Below are 24,907 nucleotides of genomic sequence, written 5' to 3'. Positions count from 1 at the left end.
CGGTAAATATTTCATTATCTAAAAAAAAAATCAGTGAGCAATATTTAGCTAGCTAGGCTGTGTGAAACGGGCCCCAGAACAGGCACAATTACATGTACCGTATGTATACACTGTACATGGTTGAATTGAGCAAGACTGGGAAAATAATAATGATGATTACACTTGAGTCAGCAGTATCTTCATAACCATTCACCGTCATAGCAAACAATACACTGTACATGTAAACACGATGGTAAAGACCTCACATGGAAGCATGATCAAGCTTAATGATGAATATGTCCAGGAGAGTGTACGTATTAGTTTCATGGTCTATAAAGAAAGCAATATATATGATGATGTGATGCACTTTCTACACTGTATGTTTGGAGCCAGAAGGACGTTGGCTCATATACTATGACATGGAAATAACACCCTTCTGGCTTTGAACAGATGACGTTAACTGTAGAGGCAACATCTGTCACATTTGCTGCTATAGCCAGCGAGAGAGAGAGAGAGACAGAGACAGAGACAGAGAGAGAGAGAGAGAGAAAGAGAAAGAGAAAGAAAAAGAGAGAGAGAAGAGAGAGAGAGAGAGAAGAGGAGAGTACATATTACCAATTTTCCCAAGCACACAGACAGACTCATAGCATACTGAGAGAGAAAGTTGCAACACGCACACATGTAAGCAATCAATATTCAATTCTTGGAGCTCTGAAATAGTTCCCTCCCATACAGATTGTATGTGGGAGGAAACTGTTTGGAGTTCCATGAATTGAACCCTGAGTGCGTACGTGTGTGCGTGCGCGTGTCACAACTATCTCTCTAAATATGCTATGGGAAGAATGTACAGGTTATGTATCATGTCCTTTCAATAGCAAATGTACCTATGAAAGCATTCCATGAATTATTAGAGCAGTTTTTCAATCAGTATCCAATGTATACAAGTCATGTACATTGTAGATATTTTTGTTTGTTTGTTAGTTTGTTTTACCTGACTGCTAAGAAAGCAGGTGTTATGCTTGTAAGTAAGCAACCAGGGAACGAAGGCTTTAATTAAGTCCTCTCCGAGGGATTAATACCTAACTGAAGGACACTTCGGTAACATGATAACTATCATGTATTGTATATTTAGACTTTTACTGGTAGCTGTTATAATATTACGTTGAGATTTGATTACTTCGGAAACTAATTTTTGACTGGGTGCTTTGAAACCCATTCTTGCATTCTTATTGCCATGAGTATTTTGGGTGTCTTTCAAATATGCTTACTTTTCAACGGATCTTTGAACATTGAATCTGAAATAATTTTTACTATTTTGATTTTGAAATTACAGTAAAATTGTTTCAAATAAAGGATCGACACTGTAACTGGAGGAAAGTTATGGTCTACAGGCTGTGAGACCAGCTATCAATATTTATAAAATTACTTTTACTGCTGTTATTTTTGTGAGGGAAGCTTTAGCACTCGCAACACAGCAGAAATATATTACTTTATAGTCAAAGAAAGCACACATAAAGAAAATTATTTTATAACCAGGAGCTATTGAATGTGTTATGTGAAAAGCTCCCTAAATGCAAATGATGGAGTTCTATATCAGTTCACTGCATGAAACCAATTCGCCCTAGCTCACGTTTTGGATTGAAGGGGACCGAATTGGGGTGAACACTTCTTCAGATATTTCATCCCGTCTTTCACTCGATTCCGAGTCCTGCAAAAGAATCATCATGCATCATGCTTCACTCTCTTTTACTTGCATAACTGTGGGGCTATACGTTTTATCTACAAACATCTACAGCATTTGATCTGATAGATAGATTTGAAAACAATCTTTTTTCGCCATGTAGAAAGGAAGATGCCTTAAGAAATACAGGACAAAACTTAAGATATAGGCTTAATAAAGCTTTACATTTTGTTTCATATTAAATTGTCTTTCTGCAAATATTGATCACACACTCATGACAAACACGAAACATGGTCAACAATTGTTTGCGTCCTTCTTATATTTTTGCATATTCAGGTCGTATGACATGGAGGAATCTATCTCACATATCTCATCAAAATATCTGTAATGCAAAACATATCCATCCAAGTTCACTATTGAAATAAGAAAAAGAGAATAAAAATGTAAAATATAGATGGCAACTTGGAAAAGGTGTAAATCTACTGGCTGAAAAATACAAATGCTAAGACAGCACGTAGCCCCACTCACCTGATCCATACCCATGTCTTTAGACATGAGCAGAGGTTCATCATCCATGTTCCTTCTCTCTGACCCGTTGCTTCCGATACTGAACCGACTAGCGATGGTGCTAGCCATAGGCGAGTACGGTCTCTCCTCTGACACACTCACACTGCGTCTGTTGGTGTCTGTAAGGCTAGGTGCCCTGGAGGGTTCTACAGAGACACTCATCTGACGTCTAGTGGAGGAGTCGGAGACACCGGGTGCTCGCCGGGGACTCCCGGAGGTCGAGCTGGGTTGACGGGTGGGGCTCATGTTGATTCGTATCACCTCCCTACCTTCCAGATTCAGCGATCGTTCCACCTCAAAGTCGTCCGACGTGGAGGACAGCGGCGTCCTGAAGCTGGAAGACCCAGAATCTTCCCTGGAATGCTGCTGAGGTGCAATTTCAATTTCACCACTGGAGGATCGACTGCGAGACTCAAACTGATCTTTAAATGGATGGTCCCGCAACTTTCTGCTTTCGGCCCTTGAATAGGAACTTGACGAGGATCCACCATTTTTACTCTCTGCCTCTCGCGTCTTCCACTGTGCAAATATTGAAGACCTTGCTGGGGAGGACGTCAATGATGATGATCTGGCCTCAGGTTTCTCTTGCTCTCCTCCAGCACTGTTCACAGTGTCCTTTTCAAGAAGCTCTCGCTCTGACTTCTCCTTGATAGAGTTTGTTTCTGAATCTTCCCTCTTAATATTGACATTCACATTCTCTTTCTCGAAAGCCGGTGCGGCACTATCAGTCAGTGATATATTAATGGGCTGAATGTCCCTCTCTGATTTGTTGACGCCGGTGACGATGGCGGTTGGCTTGTTACCCATCATGGTGGACGATGTGGATGGCAATGACATCGAAGCCGATGATGTCGACATAGAGGTGGACGATGATGAGGATGATTTGGAGATGCTGTCACTGTTCCTGGATTGTCTGAGGGGAACCTTGGCCGGGGTTGGAGCTGGAGGGAAAGCACTGATGGCACGGGGTACTCCTCCAAGTGACATGAGGTGGGGTGGGGCATCGATACCTGACAGCCACTGCTCGGCTGTAAGGGCAGGCTGATCACTAGCAGTGTCTGGGTACAAATCAGACTGGAATGCATCTCCCTAGTAATAGTAGATAAGAATTGAAAGCATTACATCTCATAGAAAAATGTTACTATTCTTGCAGATTTCAAATCAGAAGGAATAAATCTCTATCTTCACGGAATTACTCAACTAAGAGCTCTACTGTATGTAATTGTGATTTATTTTTTAATCTTTAAAATTATAATGTCTAGTGCATCTTGCATAAGCAGTGTTCAAATGTAACTTTGAACAAAAATAAAAAACATGATATCCTGACTTTAAAATAAGCAGAATCAAGTCGTATGTACTTGCTCAAGAAAACAACCCTTTTTAAATGCAAGAGGACTTGATTAGTGCTTTAACTATGTAGAGTTAAAGACGCTCATTAATATAGCCCTGGCCCAAGTACATGTATTGTCCCAAAGTCACATAATTCGGAACCCAAGTTTGACCAAACTTCTACTGACCTTCCTCGGTACGATCATTGAGATTGGTTCACATAGATTTTTGCTGGCATGGACCTTGTAGAACCTGACCACCTCATTTATCTTCATGTCTACCCCCCTCTTGGGCATGAAGCCCAGGCCTCGCTGCGGTCCTGATGACATGAACTGGCTCAGGTAGAACAGGTACGGCTTCTCTGATAGGATCTCATAATACCAGATGCTGGAGTCACCCTGAATGTGTGAAACATGTAAAGGTTTGCTTTAGTCTCAGAGTTTTCTAGAATTTTTCATGAAACTGAAAATGGATCGTACCCTAACTCTTAGGTCCGTATTCTAATTCAGTTAAACCTGACACTGGGTCTACAATCACAAGAAATAAAACTTTGACCTCAGACTAACTTCCTTTGTTAAACCAGATTTGAACAAAAACCTAAATCCTGAGTCAGGTTTAAATTTTAGTTGAATACAGGGCTTATAAAGTGCATATAATTGTATATATAAAAAGGTTGGTAGAATTTTATTACTTCATTTTGTTTTTTGTTGTATAAGGGTATCAATATGATTCTATATCCACAAAAAGGAAGGTATACAAATGACAAATGTATGACATAAAGAACGATTTCATGAAGGCCATACAAAAAAAAAGGAATGAATTATACATTTAATGTTATGATAAAAGTTGGTATCTAATACATTATATCAAAATTCTACTTGTAATTGTCAACAAAAAATATTTAAACAATCAAAACCTAGGTCTGTCATGAATAATTATAGTAGAGAGGTAAATTTGAATGAAAATATGAAATAATATTAGAATTTTTGGATGGTAGGTGTGAAAAAAAATATGAATGAAATGCTTTCAAACAAGATAGTAGAAGGAGGATGGTGGTCACGTCGGTAGAGGATAGTAGAAAAATGGTACATTTTATTTCAACGTTCTCACCTTGCCTGCAACGTACAGGACATTGCTATCCGAGTCATAGTATGGAAAGAGAACACCTGTTCCAGGATTGAGTTCTGTTTTGGCGACTGGGCTACTGAGATTATCCTGTAGGATGATCATGAACATGACATTGTATGATAACTGACATGTCACTCAACTAGTGTCATGGCAAATACAATAATTTATCATCTTAAGACGATTCTGTGCATTGACTCATAGCTGTCAACCACTCCTATTTAGGAGGAACCCTATGTTCCTCTTGTGTTTCTTGAATGTCTGTATAAAAGTATTAATTTTTATTTAAAATTTGAATATTCCTCACTTAACAATGATTACAAAATAATAATAATGAGGAATCTTTTCTATTTGTATCATCAATATGTTTGCAAGTATGGAATATGTAATAAATTATGATCTATTTTACTGTATATTATTTGTACTTTTTTAATTGTAAAACTTGCAATGTAATTTAGCTTTCGGGCTACCATTTTGCAGTTGTTTTAATAAAACCATTCTTCTACTACTACTACATTTAAAAATGCACTATATTTTAATTTTGGCTTTGGAGATTCCTAGTTTTGATGTGGAAGCTTACTAGTTGGTAGGTATACAATGTGTCTGAAACGTAATATGGCATTTATCCATATATTTCATCCATGAATGACATATCTCTTGATATGATGATAACTAGTGGTAGTAATACCAGAAAGCATCATTGTTCAAAGGTCGAGAAATCAAGAGATTCTACATTCTGGGATTAATGTGTGGAAAAAGAACAAATATCATATGAGACACATTACAAAAAAACTATCATGTGTTTCATTCCCAGGTATATCAGAGAATATCACAGAAATGTAACATGAGAAGAAATGTTCTTGAAATATAAAAAAAAGAAACATTTTAGATATTGGACCACAAAACCTTTTTCTTGTGGTAGTATATGTTCCGATGTGCCTAAATCTATTAACAGTGCTTCCAGGTATTTGTAGTATTCAGCAAGATTTGGTTCTGTGACTATTTTGCTGGGTCTAAAACCTCTTTATTAGTCATATCTCATGATCAAACATTCAGAGTTTATGTAATTATATCACCCGTGATAAATACCTTGGAATTTTATTCTTTTGAGTTCTACTGATTAAATAAAAATCTAAAATCACCACAAAAGAAATGTGAACAGTAGAAGCTACTATTCAAGGAGTTAGCATCTCCTTAACAAATCTTAATATAGAAAACACACACATACATATAGTTTTAAGCATAAAAAGAAAATACAAGGTAATAAACATTCCATGTTGGATGTTTTTATAAGTACATGTAACTTTTGGCTATCCAAACATCCCCATAATCAACGCCAATTTAAGACGACTGAAAGATAACTTTACTTCAAATGCAATTCTATTATCGGATCTCAAGATTGATTGCCCTTAATAATGAACGGAGTGAAAATTAAGGTTAACCCTGTTATTAAAGACTTAATTTCCAATTCCATTCACTTGTGCGCGACAGCACGCACCACTTCATAAGGTAGTTCAATGTAGAAGTAGGTCAACACATACATTATACTTTCTATCGGCTCTTGTTCAGGCTGTCATGCACACATCGTAATCCACCTGATCGCTTTGTACAATAGATGAACACAGTCTCGTAATGATCACATAATAGACTAATTAGCATGCATCATCTGGGGGGGGGGGGGGGTGGGTGTTTCACAAAGCCTTTTTTCAATGAAAAATAACAAAAATCAGTGACAAATCTGCTGATAACCAATTGGAAGCAAGGATTTCAGTAGCTTATAACACAAATTGTCATTTGTCAATGATGGCAAGTCTTGTGAAACGCCCCTCTGAACAATATACCATGATAATGAACTGACCTGGTCCCACAGAAAGACTTCTCTACCAGAGTTGCGATTGTGACCTACTGAGATCAGCCGCCCTGTGTCACCAGCATATATGCACTTTGAACTTTTGTTCCCATTATGACCTTTGCCCTCCTGCGCATAAAGGAGAAATGAAAAACAAACATACAAACTTTAGAGATGAAAAAAAAAGTAGAATACAAGTATGTACATGTACATCTAAAAATGATCCAAACTTAGGGATGCAAACCCAAGGTTGAATACAAACCATCACTGTATATAGAAATCCTCTCTTATTATTATGTTGGAAAAGAACTTCAAAATGGGCAAATTTTCAAGGAAAATTATCACTATGGCATGTGTCACTAAACAATGCTTTTTGTGAAATAACACTTTAGCCTGTCTGCCAAATTCATGAAGAAAATGTGGAGTGAAATCATCAATGGATCAAACTGGAGGGGTTGGATAATTAACTACTGGTACCACGCTTTCCAGAACACTTTAATATGAATAAATATAATGTGTCATTTATGTCATTCTAAAATTTAAAGGGTGTGGTGTGAAAATGCAGCAGTGCACTGTTTATGGCGCTGTGGTGCTGAGTTGGCTGCTCCCAATTCTCCCGGCATTTTTATCTGACCGTTAGGCCGTGGTAAGCCCGTAGGGCACCTTACGGGTCCCGTGCGTGGTCTGGACGGTGCCCAGGCGCGCCCCTCACAATTTTTTAGGGTCAATTCTCATGAAAAAATCTTTACGGGCACCTTTTCACTCGACCAATTTTCACCGGGCACCGCAGAATATGTGACCACACATGCCGTAGAATTGAAAATCGGAAGGTTCCCGTACGGTCTCTATATCCACGGTAAGCCGCCGGGTAGGGGAAATCGTACCGAGCCCGGTTTATATGTGACCTAGGCATTACCGTGTCATATGTAAACAGGCCTTTAGCTAGGGTACCTACCTGCATAACATCACCATTCCTGGGGTCAATGATCCTGATGAGCTTGTCTTTACAGGTTGTAGCTAGTCTGCTGCCATCCCAGTTGAAAGATAAGCTGAACATGATATCACGGTGACAGTCTATCTTTACAGCAATCTCACCAGTACCAACATTCCAGATCAAGAGCTAAGAGTAAAAATAAAAGAAAATATTTATATACCGGTAAATACGAATACATAGCTATTTTAATGCATGAAGCACCTAAAATAGAGGCTCTAGGCAAGCTGCCCTAAACCACTGATTCAAGTTACTAATAGTATTTAAAATATCTAGTTGTCGTATTCAAGTTCCAATATCCAAATTAAACAGCATTATCTGTTAAGTCAAATAAAAAGCTACATATCGAAGATTACAAACAGAAGTAAGAAAAACACAACTAATATAACTATTGATGAGTAAAACAAGAAATTACACTGATCAATGATGGAAGAGGGTATTTTCCATCTGTAATAAACCATGAACACAGTTTATTCTTAATGATATACATATCAACACAATTAAATATGAAAACACCCAGAATCAACAAAATTGTGCTTCTCTATATACCGCTTCTTTTTTCTATCTATTTTCAAAAAATGAGTCATGTCTTTTGGTTCTCAGTTTTTTCTTCCTCCTTTGATATCTTTTTTACACATCTGGATCTGTCCCACTTTCACTCTCTCAATTCTTTTCAGTTGCTTTCCATCTCTCTTTCTCTTCATCCTTTTCACCTTCCCGATGAACAGAAAAAACCTCTCCTACTGAAATTCCTCTCCCGACCTACCCCTGCCACCCAAGCCGAGCCACTTTTAATCTAGCTGAAACCATAGTTATTTAAGGTAGCCCCTGAATAAACACTGCACCTATCACATAATTTTTCCAGTGAGAGCTACAAGGACGTTAGCTCCATGTAAAGGCAGTACTTATGAGCTAACGCCCTCCTGGCTCTAAGCAGACGATGCGTCCTGCCTGCGGGGGCTGTTCAATGCTGCATGGGGTCACATTGTGTAGCAGCTAGAGGAGCCTCAAGTTCAGATTCTGACCTACATGTATCTCCCTGGACTTGTTAATCTCCCATAGATTTCCTTCCCTCCTGAGAGAAAGAGAGAGAGAGGGAGCCTTCCTCCCAGTCTGGCCCTCACATTAAGCTGCATCCTTTAAACACAGACCTCAATTCAGAGAAACTTTTCAAAGACATTTGTTTTCTAAAAGTTTCAGCTAAGAGGACTTTCCAGCTCCAGCTTCCGCTCTTATAGTCCTACGGTCAAACCGTTTCTTCTAGTTTTCTTTGTCAATATAGCCTGACAAGCTTGTGCTGTATCATCCTGCCTTCTTTCAATCGATGCCACCATGTCACACATTACAAATTAAACACTCAGTTCGGACCATTCACACACATATTCACATTTTCAATATAACATTTTCTTTCTGTTTGCAAGGTTCCAAAACTTTTGCATGACCACTTGACCTACATTTCTCTACTTATATATTCAAAGGACTCAAGTATATTGTTTCAAAATTAATTTACTATTTTCCATTTATTTGCAAGACCATATTTACTCTAGACAGATCTCATCTTTAGTTTGAATCCCATTTATACAGTTTCAGTGACCCCCACCCCCCCCCCCCCTCTCAAGAAAAGACCTGTTCATATTTCTGTCATTTGGTAAATTCAGTAAACCGTAAGTAAGATTAAGGTGCTGTGAAATTTTCTTCTCTTCAAGTTGACCATTAAACAAATAAGAAGTACAAAATAATTATAAATCGCTAGCAGGAAATACATTTTCACTACTGTTCGACTCATATGACAATAAGTCTGTACTGTGCAAATATGTATAAACTTCTGCAAGATTAGTTCCGATCTTAGTGATAGGCTCAAATGGCTTTCCTTTTTCAAATACATTGAATATCATGAATGGAACATCTTACACATGGATCTTATGACATCTTTTGATCCAATTTCCTTTATGTTACCATTATAGATAATTATATTTAATAAGAAGATGTCGGATTCAGTTACGGATCATCTTGCAGACTCCTGCAGATCCATGCTAGACACTATATACCTTTCCCTGTATTACAGGGTCTGTCTGTCTGTCTTATAATTAGCAGTTAAAGACTAGTACGACAGGATGTTTAGGTAATCACCAAAGATTGACAGAGACTAATACCAGTTAAACCCAAACCAGACTAAAGTCTGCTGTTCCAGAATGTCTGGGTTATTACTTCAACAATAGATTCTCATTGTCTACCACCTAAACTATTGATGAATCTAAGAACTAATATAGAGCAGAGATGATCATGCAGTATTTGATTTGATACAAAAAATCAAGTTTTGGTGAACTACACCTTGGCAAACAAAATTCAGTTTGAAGCTGAGGGGGGAGGGGGAGGGGGAAAAAGGCACACAGAAAATCATTCCAAGGATTTTTTTAATCAAGAGAAATTAAAGTCATTATAAAAAAGCCAAACTTTTAGTACTTGTATATATTGAAAAAGGAAAACTGTCTTTTGGGGGCAAACACAATAGACATAAGATCATGATTAAATGTCAATTATAATAAATAGTAAATCAGTGTTTAATTTGGACTATGCTGCCTTGATCGATTCACACACTTCAAACTGAATTCCCATGAGAGCTCCCAAATCAGCACTTTTTTTTTCTTTCTGACAAACTTCATTTACGGAATACCGGTAAGTCAATTCAGGCAGGAAAACATTTAATAAGAGCCCTTTAAGTAAAAAAAAAAAAAAAAAAAAAACCTCTAGGGGGTTGTCAACTTTTCTATACCCTCAGGACTCATGTTGCTATGTATTATTATAAGTAGCTGCATCCGACCCCTATCATGTCACTCAAAATGTGCTAGGTAATCTCCCCCCAAGGAAACGATGACATGAAACCTACCACATGGGACTAAGAGCTATCTCCCATAGGATGTCCCCACTTTAGTAGCTCCTAAAACATGATTTCTATAGTCTATGATTTCTATAGAATACAACCAATGGTATCTCCTTTATGTACAGAGAAGCAATGCAAACTGAAGAGATGGCCCTTGAACTGATGTTCTACATTCTTGAGTGAATAGCTGATAAGTGATTAGAAAGGATGAGCGGCATCCGACCATGATCATTTATGAAAGCCTGTATCGTTCGTTTCCCTCATTATATTGAGATACAGGATGTTTTTGCAAAACATGAACGTAAACATCCAGATAAAATGAAGATCTCAATGTCACTTTGTAAATCCAATCCTGACATCAAATCAATTAAAAACAAAATCAGTAGAACGATTTTAGAGGACGTGGGATGTGATATACACCCAGATGTTTTGATTATCATACTTATCTACGATCTTCTCAATTAATTCTTCGGGAAATGATCAGGTGACATTTATCAAAAGGGTGCTGCATTTTTGGAAATTGAATATTTACTTTTTGGCACAATTTTTGCCGAAAGTTTGCCGCTTTAAGTCGCAGAGAATAAAATTGAAATCACAGTACGAGATTCATTGCATCATAAAGCAATTAGAGAACAGTGCACTGTAAATTCACTACACAGGTCATTTAGGGAGCAACAATGCCACTCTCTCCTTCCCTTTCTCTTTTCTTTGCCCAGTTTACATTTCCTGGGGAGTGTTTCACAAAGACTAAGATTGACTTTATAAAGTTGAACTTAACTATGGCAGGCCTTTCATGCCACTAGTTTCTCTAACCATTTGTGGCATTTGTTTCTCAAGGGACGTACAATTCGTGGTCACAAATCTACAGAATTTACCTTATTTGATAGGTCATTTTTGAAGGCAAAAGTAATATCTAAAGATCATAATTGAGAGACCAATGGTGACAGCAACCAGTGGCATGAATGGCCGGCCATATAAGTCCAACTTAATGTCGATCTTAGTCTTTGTGAGCCCCCCCCCCCCCCCGGTCATAATTAAGTATTCCTGGTCATGTGGTGTATATATGGTTAAGCCTATTGCAGAGAATGGATTTAGTAGCATATAATGAGAGATATTAATGAAGCATTCAAAATATTCTGTGATTAGTATGAAGAAACATTTACAAAGATTCCCTTTTAATTTCTGGTACTTGTTCTCTTGGTGTACTCCTGTGTCTCTTTTGATACTCCAACTTCACTTCAATTACCTTCTTATCAACTATTGAAATGGCATCAACATTATCAAGTTCATTAAAGCTCCTCTTTCATCGAGTCCCCCTCATCCCCCCCCCCCCCCCCCCCCACCCCCTAATCTCAAGTGCAAAAGTGCTGACCTGGGGGACCTTTTGATCACTTCCATGCATTGTTTCAGGTTTTATGATCAAAATGTGCAAAGAAACATAATTTCAAACATAAATAATGACAATGTATTGACAGGTGTGACCTGGAAAGGTTCAAGGGCATGTTAGATATGTTATCTATTGAATAAAGGGTACGGTATAACATTCTGTCACTGATACGTAGTCCAACAGAGGAAAATAGGAATAACTATATGCACCACCCTGTACCTGTTTAACATATAAAATGTGAAGATAAACCACAGAAAGTACAGCTGTATCAACATTTCAATAGACCAAATTTGAAATCATGTTGAACATGACAAAATGTGTTCATTAGAGCAAATGACATCCAAAACAAACAAGACATACACAACCATTTATTCTTAGCAAGGTACTCTAAAAGTAATGCATTAAATGATTATGAATAAAATAGAGGGTTTACTTTAAAATTAAAAAAAGAAGACAAATGAACACTTTCCTTTAACTAAAGTGATTGTAAAGTATAATGTAAAGACCAAGTACATCAGGCGGAGCATTAATTAACTGACAGAATGAAAGATTTGTCAAGATTCATGCTCTATATCTTGACTAGGCAAGGATGATAAAAAGAAGTAACATATGGTCGCCATCTCAAGACTTCCTCATTCAGACTAGAGTTACGCTCAGTAATTATGCGGGTTCCACGTACCCCTCGTTAGTTCAACTTTGACTAGTACGATTTAGAATAAATAGTTGAAACTTGCTTCTGTATGATTATAACCACATGTTCCTATTCAAGTCAGCTAAGGTCATACATAACCAGTATAAGAATGAAGGAGAAAGAGAAGATAAAGAAAAAGAAGGAGAAGAAGAAGGAGAAGAAGAAGGAGAAGAATGAGAAGAAGAAGAAGAAGAAGAAGAAGGAGAAGAAGGAGAAGAAGGAGAAGGAGAAGAAGGAGAAGAAGGAGAACGAGGCGAAAAAACAAGTAATCCAAGGAAGAAAACAATAAATACACCGGAAAAGGATGATTGGAAGGGAGAATGAAGGGGAAGGAGTGAAAAATGAAAGGGAAGGAGTAAAAAAAGTAGAGGCACAGATGTGAGTGCAGAGCTTCCATTCAGCTGTACCGACAATGACCGTGTAGAAAACCACTTACACTATATAATATGTTCACACAGGAACAACATAGTTTTAAATAATGACCTAATAACAACTAGGGTTCACCCCTGTAGCAAGCAAGTCTTTATATAGTCTTAAACTAAAAGGCAAGCATACAAAAAAGCTGGTGAAACCGCAAAATTAATAACGTCCATTGGACTCAAAACTTGAGTAGTTGAGTAGGAACACTCAAGGTCCCCCCCTCCCCAGCCCCCCCCCCCTCCCTCCCGGCTTTAATATAGTTATCACGTATACATCCCCATAAGATTACCTGTGTTCTTTAAAGCTAAAGGCCAGTTATGGTCATGTGATTGCATTGTGAAAGAAACGTTGTGAAATCGATCAGAAAAGGTTGATTATCTACCATAGATGTACTGCAAGGTTCTGGAATCATCAAAATGATAAGAAATTTGGCCAAGTCTTCATAAAGTTAGAAGCACTGTACACAGAAAGATGTATATGGGACTACACACACGTGTGCGACACGTGCATTTCATATCTCTCAACAGGCGAGAGATACACTAATTTACCAAATATATCAATTAGTAGGCGGGTTTCCCGTCAAAATTTTTATCATCATGTAATATTCAAAACATATTCTTTCACATGATTGGTAATAAGAGCTTCCATTTCATTTTTTGAAATTGGGGCATTTCCAATACTGGTCTTTACCTTTAACTTTTAGTACACTGTAAGTTTTGAAACCATGAGTGCGTCTACCTGGTGTCCTTACCTACAAGATAGCCTGTAAGTTCAATCCACAAGCTCAACTTAAGTTTACATGCTCTTATGTGAACCTAGCTTATATTATTACTCACACATGTTAGAGTCAAACCAACTGTGTCAAAGCCGGTCAATAACCCACCCAGTACATGAAACTACAGCATTAATTTACTAGTTAATGGATAATATGTGCCGCAGGTTCAGCAACCCAAAGAAGTTTGAGCTACATGTGTTTTCATGTGACTTAAATAGGGAGGTTACAGGCAGGCTCAGATTGCACCAGTGGTATACACATTGCACTAAAGAGCCAGCAAGGGATAGATCGAAGTGAAATAGATGGATTTAAAAAAATAAGGGAATATTGAATTAAATCAAAGAAAGATCATAAGATGGCAGGAGAGAGGAGAGAGAGAGAGAGAATACACTAATGTGATTAAAGCTCGTATGACGGAAGTAATGTTACTCACACCCTTTACAATATTTGTTTTCAATTTCCCACACAAATGTTGCATTAAAATTCAATAAGTAGGATGTATGCTTACTTTCTTGAGTTATAGGCACATTAAAATTATTATGTCTGAAGATTCTTGGCCACAAACCAATCTATCAATAGACTGAGATGATGTCCATTGCTATGCCAGGGCCATACGTAAAAGGCCTACAGAGTTTGGACAACCCAGTGATAGTTGGGCACATGGGGAGTGATGCTATGTTGGGCAATCACAAAACAAAAGTTGTGACCAAGTGACCAAGTTGGGCAATATCTGTGTATGGCTGGCTGGCTCTGGGCTTGGCTACACTCACATTTCAAGGGTAAAACCAAAGGGTAACATCTTTCTACTTCATACTGACCTGTTTATCATACCCTGCACTTGCAAGGATGTTTTTGGCGGTGGGGTGCCACTCGATGGCACTGCATCGTCTCAGGTGACCATTGAGCGTTATCTTGGGGTTCTCCATGTTCTCGGTCAAACCTCCATCAGGAATCTGCCAAACTCGAACCTGAGGTCAAAGAAAGGTTACAAAGATTGAGTGAAGCGCTATCATTTCAATTTCATCAATTTGGTTTTAAAGATGTCTTTCCAGGTTTTATAACAACAACTGAAAACACAAGGACAGATGTAGGTTGGACTGACTCCAAGTGACCCCTGGAAAGTCCCTGGAAGTTTACATTGTCTCTCTGCCAAGATAGAGGGCGGTTGATTGAGTAATGATCGGCTTCAAGAGTAGCCCTCTGGCCTTGTATCGCCTGTCTATCAGGTTTCTAAATGTTTCCTTTCATAACAATCAAACAGAAACAAGTAGTTACTGACCTCAATATGGGCAGCACAGAGGGTGGAAATTGACTAATATAAAGCATTTAAGTATTTATTCATTATTCTGATTTCCTAATGGTCAGAAATGCCCCTCTGAAGAATTGTGAGTCTACCCAAAGGGAGAACCTCCTGAAGTTCCTCGCCCTAGCCCAGATGAGTCACCTGACATGTTGCAGATCAGCTGACTTGTCACCTGATACAATATGGGTCCCCTTCATCATCACCCAAGAATCACTTGAAGAATGCTTCAGGGTGATAAACATAAGACACGTGTGAGATTACTGTGATGATTCATAATGTTTTTCTCAAATATTTTTGTTTTTCTCATTCTCATTTGATATTTGTTCTGTATCCGTCAGCCATTTGTTCCGTAATGGCTTCACAAACCATGTGTGGGAGGACGTAAATGAAACAAGAAAAACTGATCTTCTCCACATGGCATAACCTTCTTTTTACTCCCACTCCCATTTTGAACCTGACAGAAATTTCCGAGCCTGGATGAGGTTAGTAGTTAAACTGTGGGGAGATGATTCTAAATAGAATGCAGGAAACTCAACATCTAACTATAATACTACTGTGAGGAATAGGAGAAATGGGAACCACCCCAAAACCACTGCTGTAACCGGGAGGAAGCCAGTTTGAAAATGAATAGTACATCCTTCAGATTACCAGTCCAAGATATTTGGAGTACTGTAACATAAAAACATTGCCCACACAGACCTATATTTAAAGAGGCGGGGGCTACCGGTAAGTTGAAATTCTTAAGGGATGTATATATACGTGTATGCTTCCTTGTGCTAAAATTTAAAACTGAGGTTGAGGTCTAGAGTTATAATTCAGGAGCCTTTTCGCAACAGACCCACTCAGTGTTGAGTCCTGATGTAACTTGTTATTGATTGCATAGTTTACATATTTTCCCAATAAAATCATTTGATTTTTCTCAATAAAACTACCACATATTAAAAGAACTACAGGACTTACACTCGTTTTATACAAACTCCATACATACTTGTAACAGTATAATTTTGTTTTTAATCTCCCCCTCTCCATACCCCAACCCCTTCTCTCTCCCTCCCTCCCTCCCTCCCCCCTCCCTCCCTCCCTCCCTCCCTCCCTCCCTCCCTCCCTCCCTCCCTCCCTCCCTCCCTCCCTCCCTCCCTCCCTCCCTCCCTCCCTCCCTCCCTCCCACCCTCCCTCCCTCCCTCCATCTCTCTCTCTTTCCCTCAAGAAAAAAAAAGAAACTAAAATGTGACAATTAAAAAAAAAAAAACCTTATTCTCCATAATGAACCCCCTCAACCTCTAGGCAAAAGGTTGGACAGACAACCCAATACTTGGCCGAATGACAGAAGAAATTCACAGGAGAAAAGACCGCAGTTACACAGCTGTGCTGAGGACCACTAGGGTTTCCACTGTGCAAGTGATTCTGTTTTCATGAACCAACTAACAGAGTTTATGGAAGGATAAATGTAATCAATAATCAGAATATATGTAAGCTGTGGTGATAATAGCTTCTGATATTACCTTTACAAATAATTATGTAAGTCCATTGCTGAAAAATAAATCTGGCCCTGTTTCATGAAACTTGTCATCAATAACAATAGGTTATAAGCTCCCGAAATTGTAACAGTTGATTGGCTGTGAGCAAATTTGTGTCAAGGCTAAATTTCATGAAACTTGGTCCTGAACTAATCTTTTAATTCTCTTTGAAGAAAAGGTGAATATGATTTGTAACAAATTTTGCTTTGGATTCTTGGGGTAAGTTATATAAAAACATATATTTCAAACTCATTTTACACTTAGGCAATATCTACTTTTCGTTTTTTTTTTCTTTGTTGAAGCTACCTTACCTTCCCATCTTCAGCTGCCGATGCAATGTTATGATCATCGAAGGGATCCCATTTGATGTCCATTACATTTCCTGTGTGACCACATATCTTGCTGAAGCTAGCTGAAATGCGACCAATCTGTCACAAAAAGACACAAGACACTGATTGAGAAAGGATGCATGATACATAAAACCAACCCTTGTAATAAGTTGATTTGAATATAAGCAGAAAAATAAGATAAACAGAATGGCAAAAGTTTGAAATGAATCAGACCAATAGTAAGGAAGTTTAATGTTTGAAATAAGAGATCACTGAGTATATGCAAATCTCAAATTGGTAGTTTGGTCAGTGGATTGTGACGTAGGACATGGATAACTCTCCCATTTGCCATGTACAAAAATGTCATTAATTTCTGTTTTTCTTGTAAGTTCCTTCTCTGTTTGGGCACTTATCAACATATATTATAGATAACATATTATCATTGGACCTCTAAAAAGAATAGACCCTCCTGAGCCATGAATTTTAGAAAAAGAAACAGATGGAAAAGTAGTCCGGCACTAAATCACATTGACATTACCGCTTCAGCCAATTTTAAAGATGAAGTTGAGTTCTGGTCATGCGATTTTATTGTGAAAGATACGGTGTGGAATCGACCAGAAAAGGTTGATCTTCTAGCATATAAGAATTTGTGTGTATTGCAAGGTTCTGGAATCATCAAAATGATAAGAAATTTGGCCAAGTCTTGGTAAAGTTACAAACACTGTACACAGAAAGATGTATATAGTCTACACGAACATGTTGCGTAAAAATCCTTTGTGGATTTTACGATGTTACATGACATATTGTCAATGTTTTCACGAAGTGATGGTAGTGAGGAAAATCGTAACGCAAAGTGAATGCAATTTTTTTTCACTACCGTCACTTCGTGAAAACAGCGACGATATTTAGAATATGAAGGCATTTGAAGAGCCATGCTTTTCAGGGAACATGTCTTATCTGATGTTCTTCCACCCTTGCATAATAACAATGATAACGCTCACAAATTATTAGTCACTTTTTCCCAGAACTCAACCTTCTCTTTGAAGTGCCCATACTATAGTAATTACAACTTTTTAAAAAAATCATAACTTTCTTATATTTTGTCAGATTCAATTGAAACTTTCATCAGTTTGCTTCGCTTATTTTTCTGCATTCTTTTAGAGTAGTTATCTATTTAGGTTGGATTTCCCTTTAACTCTTTTGGATGTTGGCATGAATTGGAAAAGAAAGAGGTTTTTAATCCATGGTATAACCCTGTATGTGTGCATCTTCATGTCCAATGGCTAAAAATACGCTTATGATAATATGCTTTATTTACGCTTATTTCAGTCGTTGGTTGAGTTTCAAACCATGGTATAAATTAAACCTCCTTAATGAATTCGGACCATAGTGTCCAGAGCAATTGTCATCAGAGCAAAAATCTCTGTTATACCAATAATCCAATACTACCTCTACAACAATTCTAAAGTCTCTGCAAAATTTCTAGCAAGTTCAGATGGTTTTACTATAATATTCATTGCTCTTTAATTAAACAGTTGGAGATTCCTATCATACACTCTAAAAGGATATGTCTGTCTGTTTGGAGTCACAATGGAATTAACTCATATTTTTTAGCACAGAGTTATCACTCTCGTGCCTCCAAGCAGATGAAAGACACAAAAACACTCACTAGTAATCCATCATCATGATCTATGCAATGACAATGTCAAAGATAACAGTCATCAGCAATAGTATGCTTTCCTTTTAATATACCGGTACTCACATGATCAAGAGGAAGAACAACGAATGTTCCTCCGCCAGCAGACTCTGTAACGATGGCCACGAAGAGGGGGTTGACGGTGCAGAAGTTATTGTCATGGGCATTCCTGCTGATGTTGATTCCATCGTAGCACCTCTCCCTGCGGTACGGCTTGCCATAGACATGCCGAAACTTGGAGTGGCGCATCAGCTTGAACGGCATGTCCTGTCAGAGAGAAAAAAAAAGATATTTCTTTCAACACGTTTGATATCAAAAGAATAAGTCCTATCGTTGAATCAATGCATGCACGTAGCTCCTATAGATATGAAGTGGTAAACCATGGCATCTTCTTTATGACTTGTAAATGAATGGCAATTGCCTGCGGCAGCAACAAAGGTCTTTTTTTTTCTTCACAGATCTTTATTATAAGATACACGTGAAGCATATTCCACTTTCGTCATTATATAAAAGCTGTCTGCGGTTTATCGCGTCGAGGCTTAAATATGTTGTTTTTTCTTATGGTATGAGAGGCCTCATCGTAAACTGCACATACAGGGAAAGGAATGATAACTTTACTCTTTTTTCCACCAATTCATTCCAATCTAGATCATTTGAAGCACTTGAAAATCAATTACAGGATATGTTACCACTTCAAAAATATAACAGGAAAACAATCTCTTGAAACTCTTGAAACCTTGAAATAATATATTGAATTTCAAACACCCTGCACATACATATCCTGCATCATGTTAAACCAATATGACTCTTTCTGAATTATGTTGTAAGGTGATCTTTCCTTTACTGGAATTATGTTATTTCAATAAAGGAAATTTAAACACTGTAAAATCATTACAAAAATCATCCTTCAAGTTCAGTTCTTGAAGCTTAGTTCAGTTTTCACAGATAAAGTCCCCTTTCTGCAAATCCAATAGTAAAACATCATTCCCATTCCATGCAAAAGTTCACACATGCTTACCAAGTTGCTCGCTATCGTCTTTAATACAAGAGACACTGTAAAAAAGTGTTTAAAGATGTCTTAACTGTAGAAATACCATGCAAGCTGCAATCCTATCCAAAGTTCAACACATTTTTCTTTCGCTTTATGCAGATCTCAAAAGCACATGAAGGTTTCTAACATCTGATGATCACTCTTAACATGGCTCAAGAAGTCCTTCTACTTCCTTTGAACTAAATCCCTGGGCAGCATCGTCTCTCAGACAACACCTAGCAACATGAGCACATTAAATGCACAGTCCAGGAATAAGCTTCAATATAAGGTACATTTGAGCTTAAGATTGGGATCTTCAGTAGATGGCTGCCTTCACATCTTCCTAGAATGTTTACCAAGCAAGCATGTTACAAACAAGGATATTCCTGAGTGCATGAGAAGTATACAGCAGGAACGGAAAAGGGTACCTCTACTCCGCTTTATTTTTAATCCATGAACTTTGATTCAGAACCAGGCCTATGAGTGATCAATTGTCAAGAGTCCTAATGCACAGCAGCAAACATCTGTCAATCTTGCTTCCCTGACAAACTTGCTCTGATCATTCTTAGTCTATTGCAAAGTTCTACTGCCATCTCTCTCCCCTACAAAATTTGGTGAGCGGCTTTAATTGAGCGGGGGATAGCTACACGTTAGTCAGAGCTGTGACATTTACCTCAAGATTAATTCTTGCTCAAGTGAGGGGATAAGAGAGTGACAATTTCTTCATCTACTGATTGTTATGAAAAAATTGAAGGGCCATGATTAGCAATGAATCAGTAATTCAATAGAATGTAATGTTTGGCAGAGAGCAATAAGGTTGTCATGTTTACTTGTTACTTGGGCAGCCCACGACTTCAAGAGACATGCATGGAGCCAAGAAAGGCTAAACAATTAAACAGAGGTTTGTGGAAGTTGTGTCAAGGATTCCATCCAAAACTTTGCCATCTCCATTTCCCTGCATACACCCATCATTGCTACAAAAATGGAAGGTTAATAAAATACAAGAATATTTGACATGAGGAATATCATCCCTCCCAAGTATCCCTTTTGTCTCCATAGCATTAAAAGAGAATGTGTCAGACAATCGGTAAACAAATATTAACACATTCATGTGAAGATTGGAGGAAATTGCTGAAAGACTTACTATACAGCCAACTATTTCCTCATTGGTAAATCAGCATCATTATATCAGCTTGCATGCACCATAATATTCATCATGAAGACCCAACCGCTAATGATTTGTTTTGTTTGCATATATATCATTGGCGAAATATGAATAATTTTCATTCATTCATTTTGGTTTATTTACAGAAAAATCCTTGCAGATACAGTCCAAAGACTGATACAAACAAGTTTGAATACATGGTTGCATTGTTTGAAGTTATATAAAAGAAGAAAATACAATGTTTAATGTGTCTGCTCTATTATTTTCCAATAAAAAAATTTCCACACAAAATCCAAATTCAATTATGGACATTGGAAATGTTTTTTTTTTTTAATGTCGTGTCAAAAAATATTCTTTTGACAATTGTTCTTTTGATTGTTGGCAGTATGTCTGAATGTTCTGTGTACAAAGTATACTCATGGTATCTATGACTAGATGTTATTGGCTAGCAAAGCTACCTTAGCGTTTGGATGTACTCCCAATCTCTGACTATCTCAGCCTTCGGATGACAGGCGTTGTCTTTACAGACTGATTCACAAAAGGCTGCTTGGCATAATAACAACCCAATTGTATTTATAACAAAATGAAAAATAATAGCATTCAATACATTATGACATTGAATGTCGATGAAGGGTATTATAATCTTGAAGCTACTTGGAGGGGTATATATGTCAAGATAAACTTCATTTGTCCGTTGGAGCCTCAAGGATGTTACTCTTTGTTATTTAGTTGATGAGTTTAATAGACACCCTTCAGGCAAAACAAAGATAAATTAAATTTGTGTAGGGTTTAACATACCGGGTATCTTTATCATGATCCAGCAATTCAAATAATACAATAAAATCGTAGAAATAGTAGAAATAATTTCCTGTTTGACAAGTCCAGATGGTATATATTTGATATTTCCTTTAACAATCCATTCCAAATCTTTAATCTGGTACCTGTATGTTTATCAAGGAACCTACTAATACAAGTTCATATCAAACTTCTTCTCTAAGGCTAGTTTCATATCTGTATTTCTGAATTCTTTGTAAGAAATCCACATCAGCATTTTTTAAATTTGTTTAATAATTGTTTACATTTAACAATGTTCCTATTAGAAATAGAAGTAAAATGTAAAGAATTTCTTCTCTTCCACTGCCTCTTGAGCCCTCTACCATTCTCCTTCTCACTTGAACTCATGATGCCTTTCATCTCATTATTAGCCCCTGTCTAAGTCCCTCTAAATTCATAATATCCTTTAATTAACACCTTCAATGCACTCATTACAAACCACCTGTTTGCCCGCTGATTGCCCTTCAAGAAATTCTTTTCATCAGGGGAGCATTTGTTTCACAAGACTCATCTGAGTCAACATTTTGTCTGTTTGGATCCAAAAGGGTGTTTAACTCTGTATTAAAGTACATGAATATGAGTAGACACCCTACTGGCTCCAAACAAGCAGTTTGGTTTCCTTAGAAGGTCTCGATCTGCAGCAGGGTTGGCATGAAAGTTGGCTTCTAGTTCTAAAGGATGCATGACACATGCTCCTCAGACAATTGCTCCAAGGTATTTTTCCTACACTAACTGAATTCTTAACTTCAATCCTGGAACCCAACCTGTTCCTCATCTTAAACCTAACAACAACAAAAAACTGCAACCCTAACCCTATACTTTTCGACAAAATAAAGCCTGGAGAAATTGTCACACACCAGAACAAATGTCAGACCACAATTCTACTATTATCCAGAACAGTTTCTCTAAATATCCTTTTTTATATCCATAGCACATGATATCTTCCAACTTCCTGGAGACAATTTGAGTATAATGATAAATAAATACATTTGAAAGCAGTTTACTTGAATACAAGTCAGATAGCAGATACATCTAAACATGATTATCGCCCTCTGTTGTCCTAATCCTTGCAATATGAATCGGATGACTCAGAATGATCTCATTCTAATTGTGAAACCCATTTAGGTCCATATAGACACAAGTAATAGCTAAAATAGCAATCAACAATTCTGTCTTCTGTTCAGTGATCATAAACTCAAAATTAAGTTCAATCACATCAATCTATTTCATTGAAAAATTTAAGAGAAGTCAATTTCTCTTGCCACCTGTCTCTTGCAAACTAATGGCACACTATACGATCATCCTATTTTTTCGAAGAAATGGCAATCATAGTCATTTGGCAATTATAGTCATTTGGCATTAAAAAAATAAATTTCATCTTCATGATTTTTTAAGTTCTAAATGATGGTAAGTCTACTAAAAAAACCAGGATTTTAGTGCAGTTAACTTGTCTAGTCAGAATAAATCATAAAAGCCGAATCAGCTTCAAATCATAGACAATTGAATTACTGTTGTGATATTACTACGATTCTGAGCCAATTTGGCTTTTTCTTCTCCAAGGAAACTTGATAATTCCTTGAAATTGGGATATCACTAATCATAATTCAGATCCCAAGTTATTAAACTGTTACAATTTTAAATGTTCATCCAAAATCAGATCGTAGCCAGATCATATAGTGTACGGTGGGCTTAAACTCCTAACAGTAATAAAGAGAAATCTAGGATCAAATTATGTTGACTAACATAATGCCACGCTTGCTGACATCATTTAAACACATGTTACCAATTCTTAGAACATGAATTACAGGAGTAATAGAGGCAAGCGTCTCCTCACCTACACCACCCCCTCCTCTCCCCACCTCCCCCCCCCCCCAACTTGAATGTTTGAAACAGATAAATGGCGCCATACAAGTGCTGTGGATCATCATCATCATCATCCTTTCTTTCCCTAACTTGGCCTAGGTATTAAAGGAGATCCCTGTCCTGGGACTATATACTGTGTCTGTTTGGACCAAGAAGGGCATACCTTAAAGGTACTATGTCCCTTTTGCAGCCAATCTCAAATTAGTTGTAGAACTTTGCAGGAATTATGAATATATGTCATGTATGTCCTATCTGTGTAATTTAAACGTTAGCAGTGTCCAAATATTCAAATTACGCAAGGAAACCTGTTTACTTGCTAGAATTCACTGTCAGACATTATTGAGTGACTGAGTGGCTTTTTTCATCTTTGGTAATAACATACATAAATTGAGCTGTAAGGGGTACATGAGCATTTGTCTACATCAATAACCCACTTCTAGTGATTTATTTAAATTACTAGAATTAAACTGATTGAATCTTTGCGCAGCATAAAACGTATGACCATTCGGTACAATAGTCTGAAAATCAAGACTATTAGTTATTGGCTCTATAGCTCCTAAGTCGATATTTTCCCACTTCAAGACATTTTCAAGCCCCACCTTTTTTAGGGAAGTTCTAAATTAGTATTATCTTTCAAATGCCGTTGGAATTTAACCTTTTCATTTTTTTTGGCCTGCAAATGGGACAGTACCTTTAATACACAATTAACACCCTCCTGGCTCAGACGTTTGTCTCCTTCCCAATCCAAGCCACTTGGAAGACACAGGGTATATACTTTGTGTACTTTTGAGAGTAATTAAACAGCAGGAAATGTCTGACAATATGAATTTGAATGTCTCCAAGTGGTCACCACATTGTTCTGACTCATAATAAGTCTGTTTGTGATTAATCCACAGCTGGAATTATAGCTTTCGTTATAACATTTGGAACTCCAAATTGGCTTCTACTTATCGTGTCAAACGAATGAAATCTTTCAAAAAGAGTTACAATATTCAGAACAGATTGCATTCAAGCAATTTTTTTAGAAACTTTCAAATTTAGGAATAATAATAGACCAGTACCGGTATACAGTCAAACCTGCCTATAGCGACCACCCAAGGGAAACACAAAAAGTGGCCTTTGTAGACAGGTGGTCTTTGTAGACAGGTTCCTTTAGTACATGATTCAATGAGAAACCATTTTCAAGGGAAACAACAAATGTGGCCTTTGTAGACAGGTGGTCTTTGTAGACAGGTGGTCACTAAAGCAGGTTTGACTGTATTATAATTCTTTCCACACCAATTTTTCTAATGGAGCTCATTGCTAACTCTGAAGAAAGTAAAATGTTTCTGGAAAAAAATCTGTAAAAGCAACATGAAGATAACATAAACTTTAAAAAATTCATTGCCATGAATGGAATTCGTGAATTTCAAAGCATACAACTTTTCTGAGTCTCCTGTTTTTGTATCTCCTACATTTATCCCTGTACCTCAACTTTCTCCTCTTTGTCTATGTT

The 24,907-nt window shown here is 37.4% G+C and overlaps 1 protein-coding gene across 3 annotated transcripts in view; it reads right to left on the bottom strand.

The window, feature by feature from the left end:
- The window catches only part of LOC578005 (coronin-2B), a 48,541-nt gene that overhangs the window by 4,761 nt on the left and 18,873 nt on the right, over positions 1-24,907 (bottom strand). For 2 of the 3 annotated variants that reach the window (XM_003726969.3, XM_011680178.2), the window contains exons 2-10: positions 18,587-18,787; positions 16,807-16,923; positions 14,494-14,643; positions 7,486-7,650; positions 6,540-6,659; positions 4,667-4,771; positions 3,745-3,954; positions 2,189-3,316; positions 1,610-1,687 (exon numbers count right to left, since the gene is read on the bottom strand). In XM_003726969.3, coding sequence (XP_003727017.2) covers positions 1,610-1,687; positions 2,189-3,316; positions 3,745-3,954; positions 4,667-4,771; positions 6,540-6,659; positions 7,486-7,650; positions 14,494-14,643; positions 16,807-16,923; positions 18,587-18,787 — 2,274 coding nt within the window. The remainder of the gene's footprint in view (positions 1-1,609; positions 1,688-2,188; positions 3,317-3,744; positions 3,955-4,666; positions 4,772-6,539; positions 6,660-7,485; positions 7,651-14,493; positions 14,644-16,806; positions 16,924-18,586; positions 18,788-24,907) is intronic. The other variant, XM_011680181.2, reaches the window with a different exon arrangement.

This window comes from Strongylocentrotus purpuratus, unplaced genomic scaffold (genome assembly GCF_000002235.5).
Source record: "Strongylocentrotus purpuratus isolate Spur 01 unplaced genomic scaffold, Spur_5.0 spur5_scaffold_6, whole genome shotgun sequence".
Taxonomy (NCBI): Eukaryota; Metazoa; Echinodermata; class Echinoidea; order Camarodonta; family Strongylocentrotidae; genus Strongylocentrotus; species Strongylocentrotus purpuratus.
The sequence above is the reverse complement of the archived record's forward strand: the minus strand, read 5'-3'. Positions and strand labels throughout refer to the sequence as shown.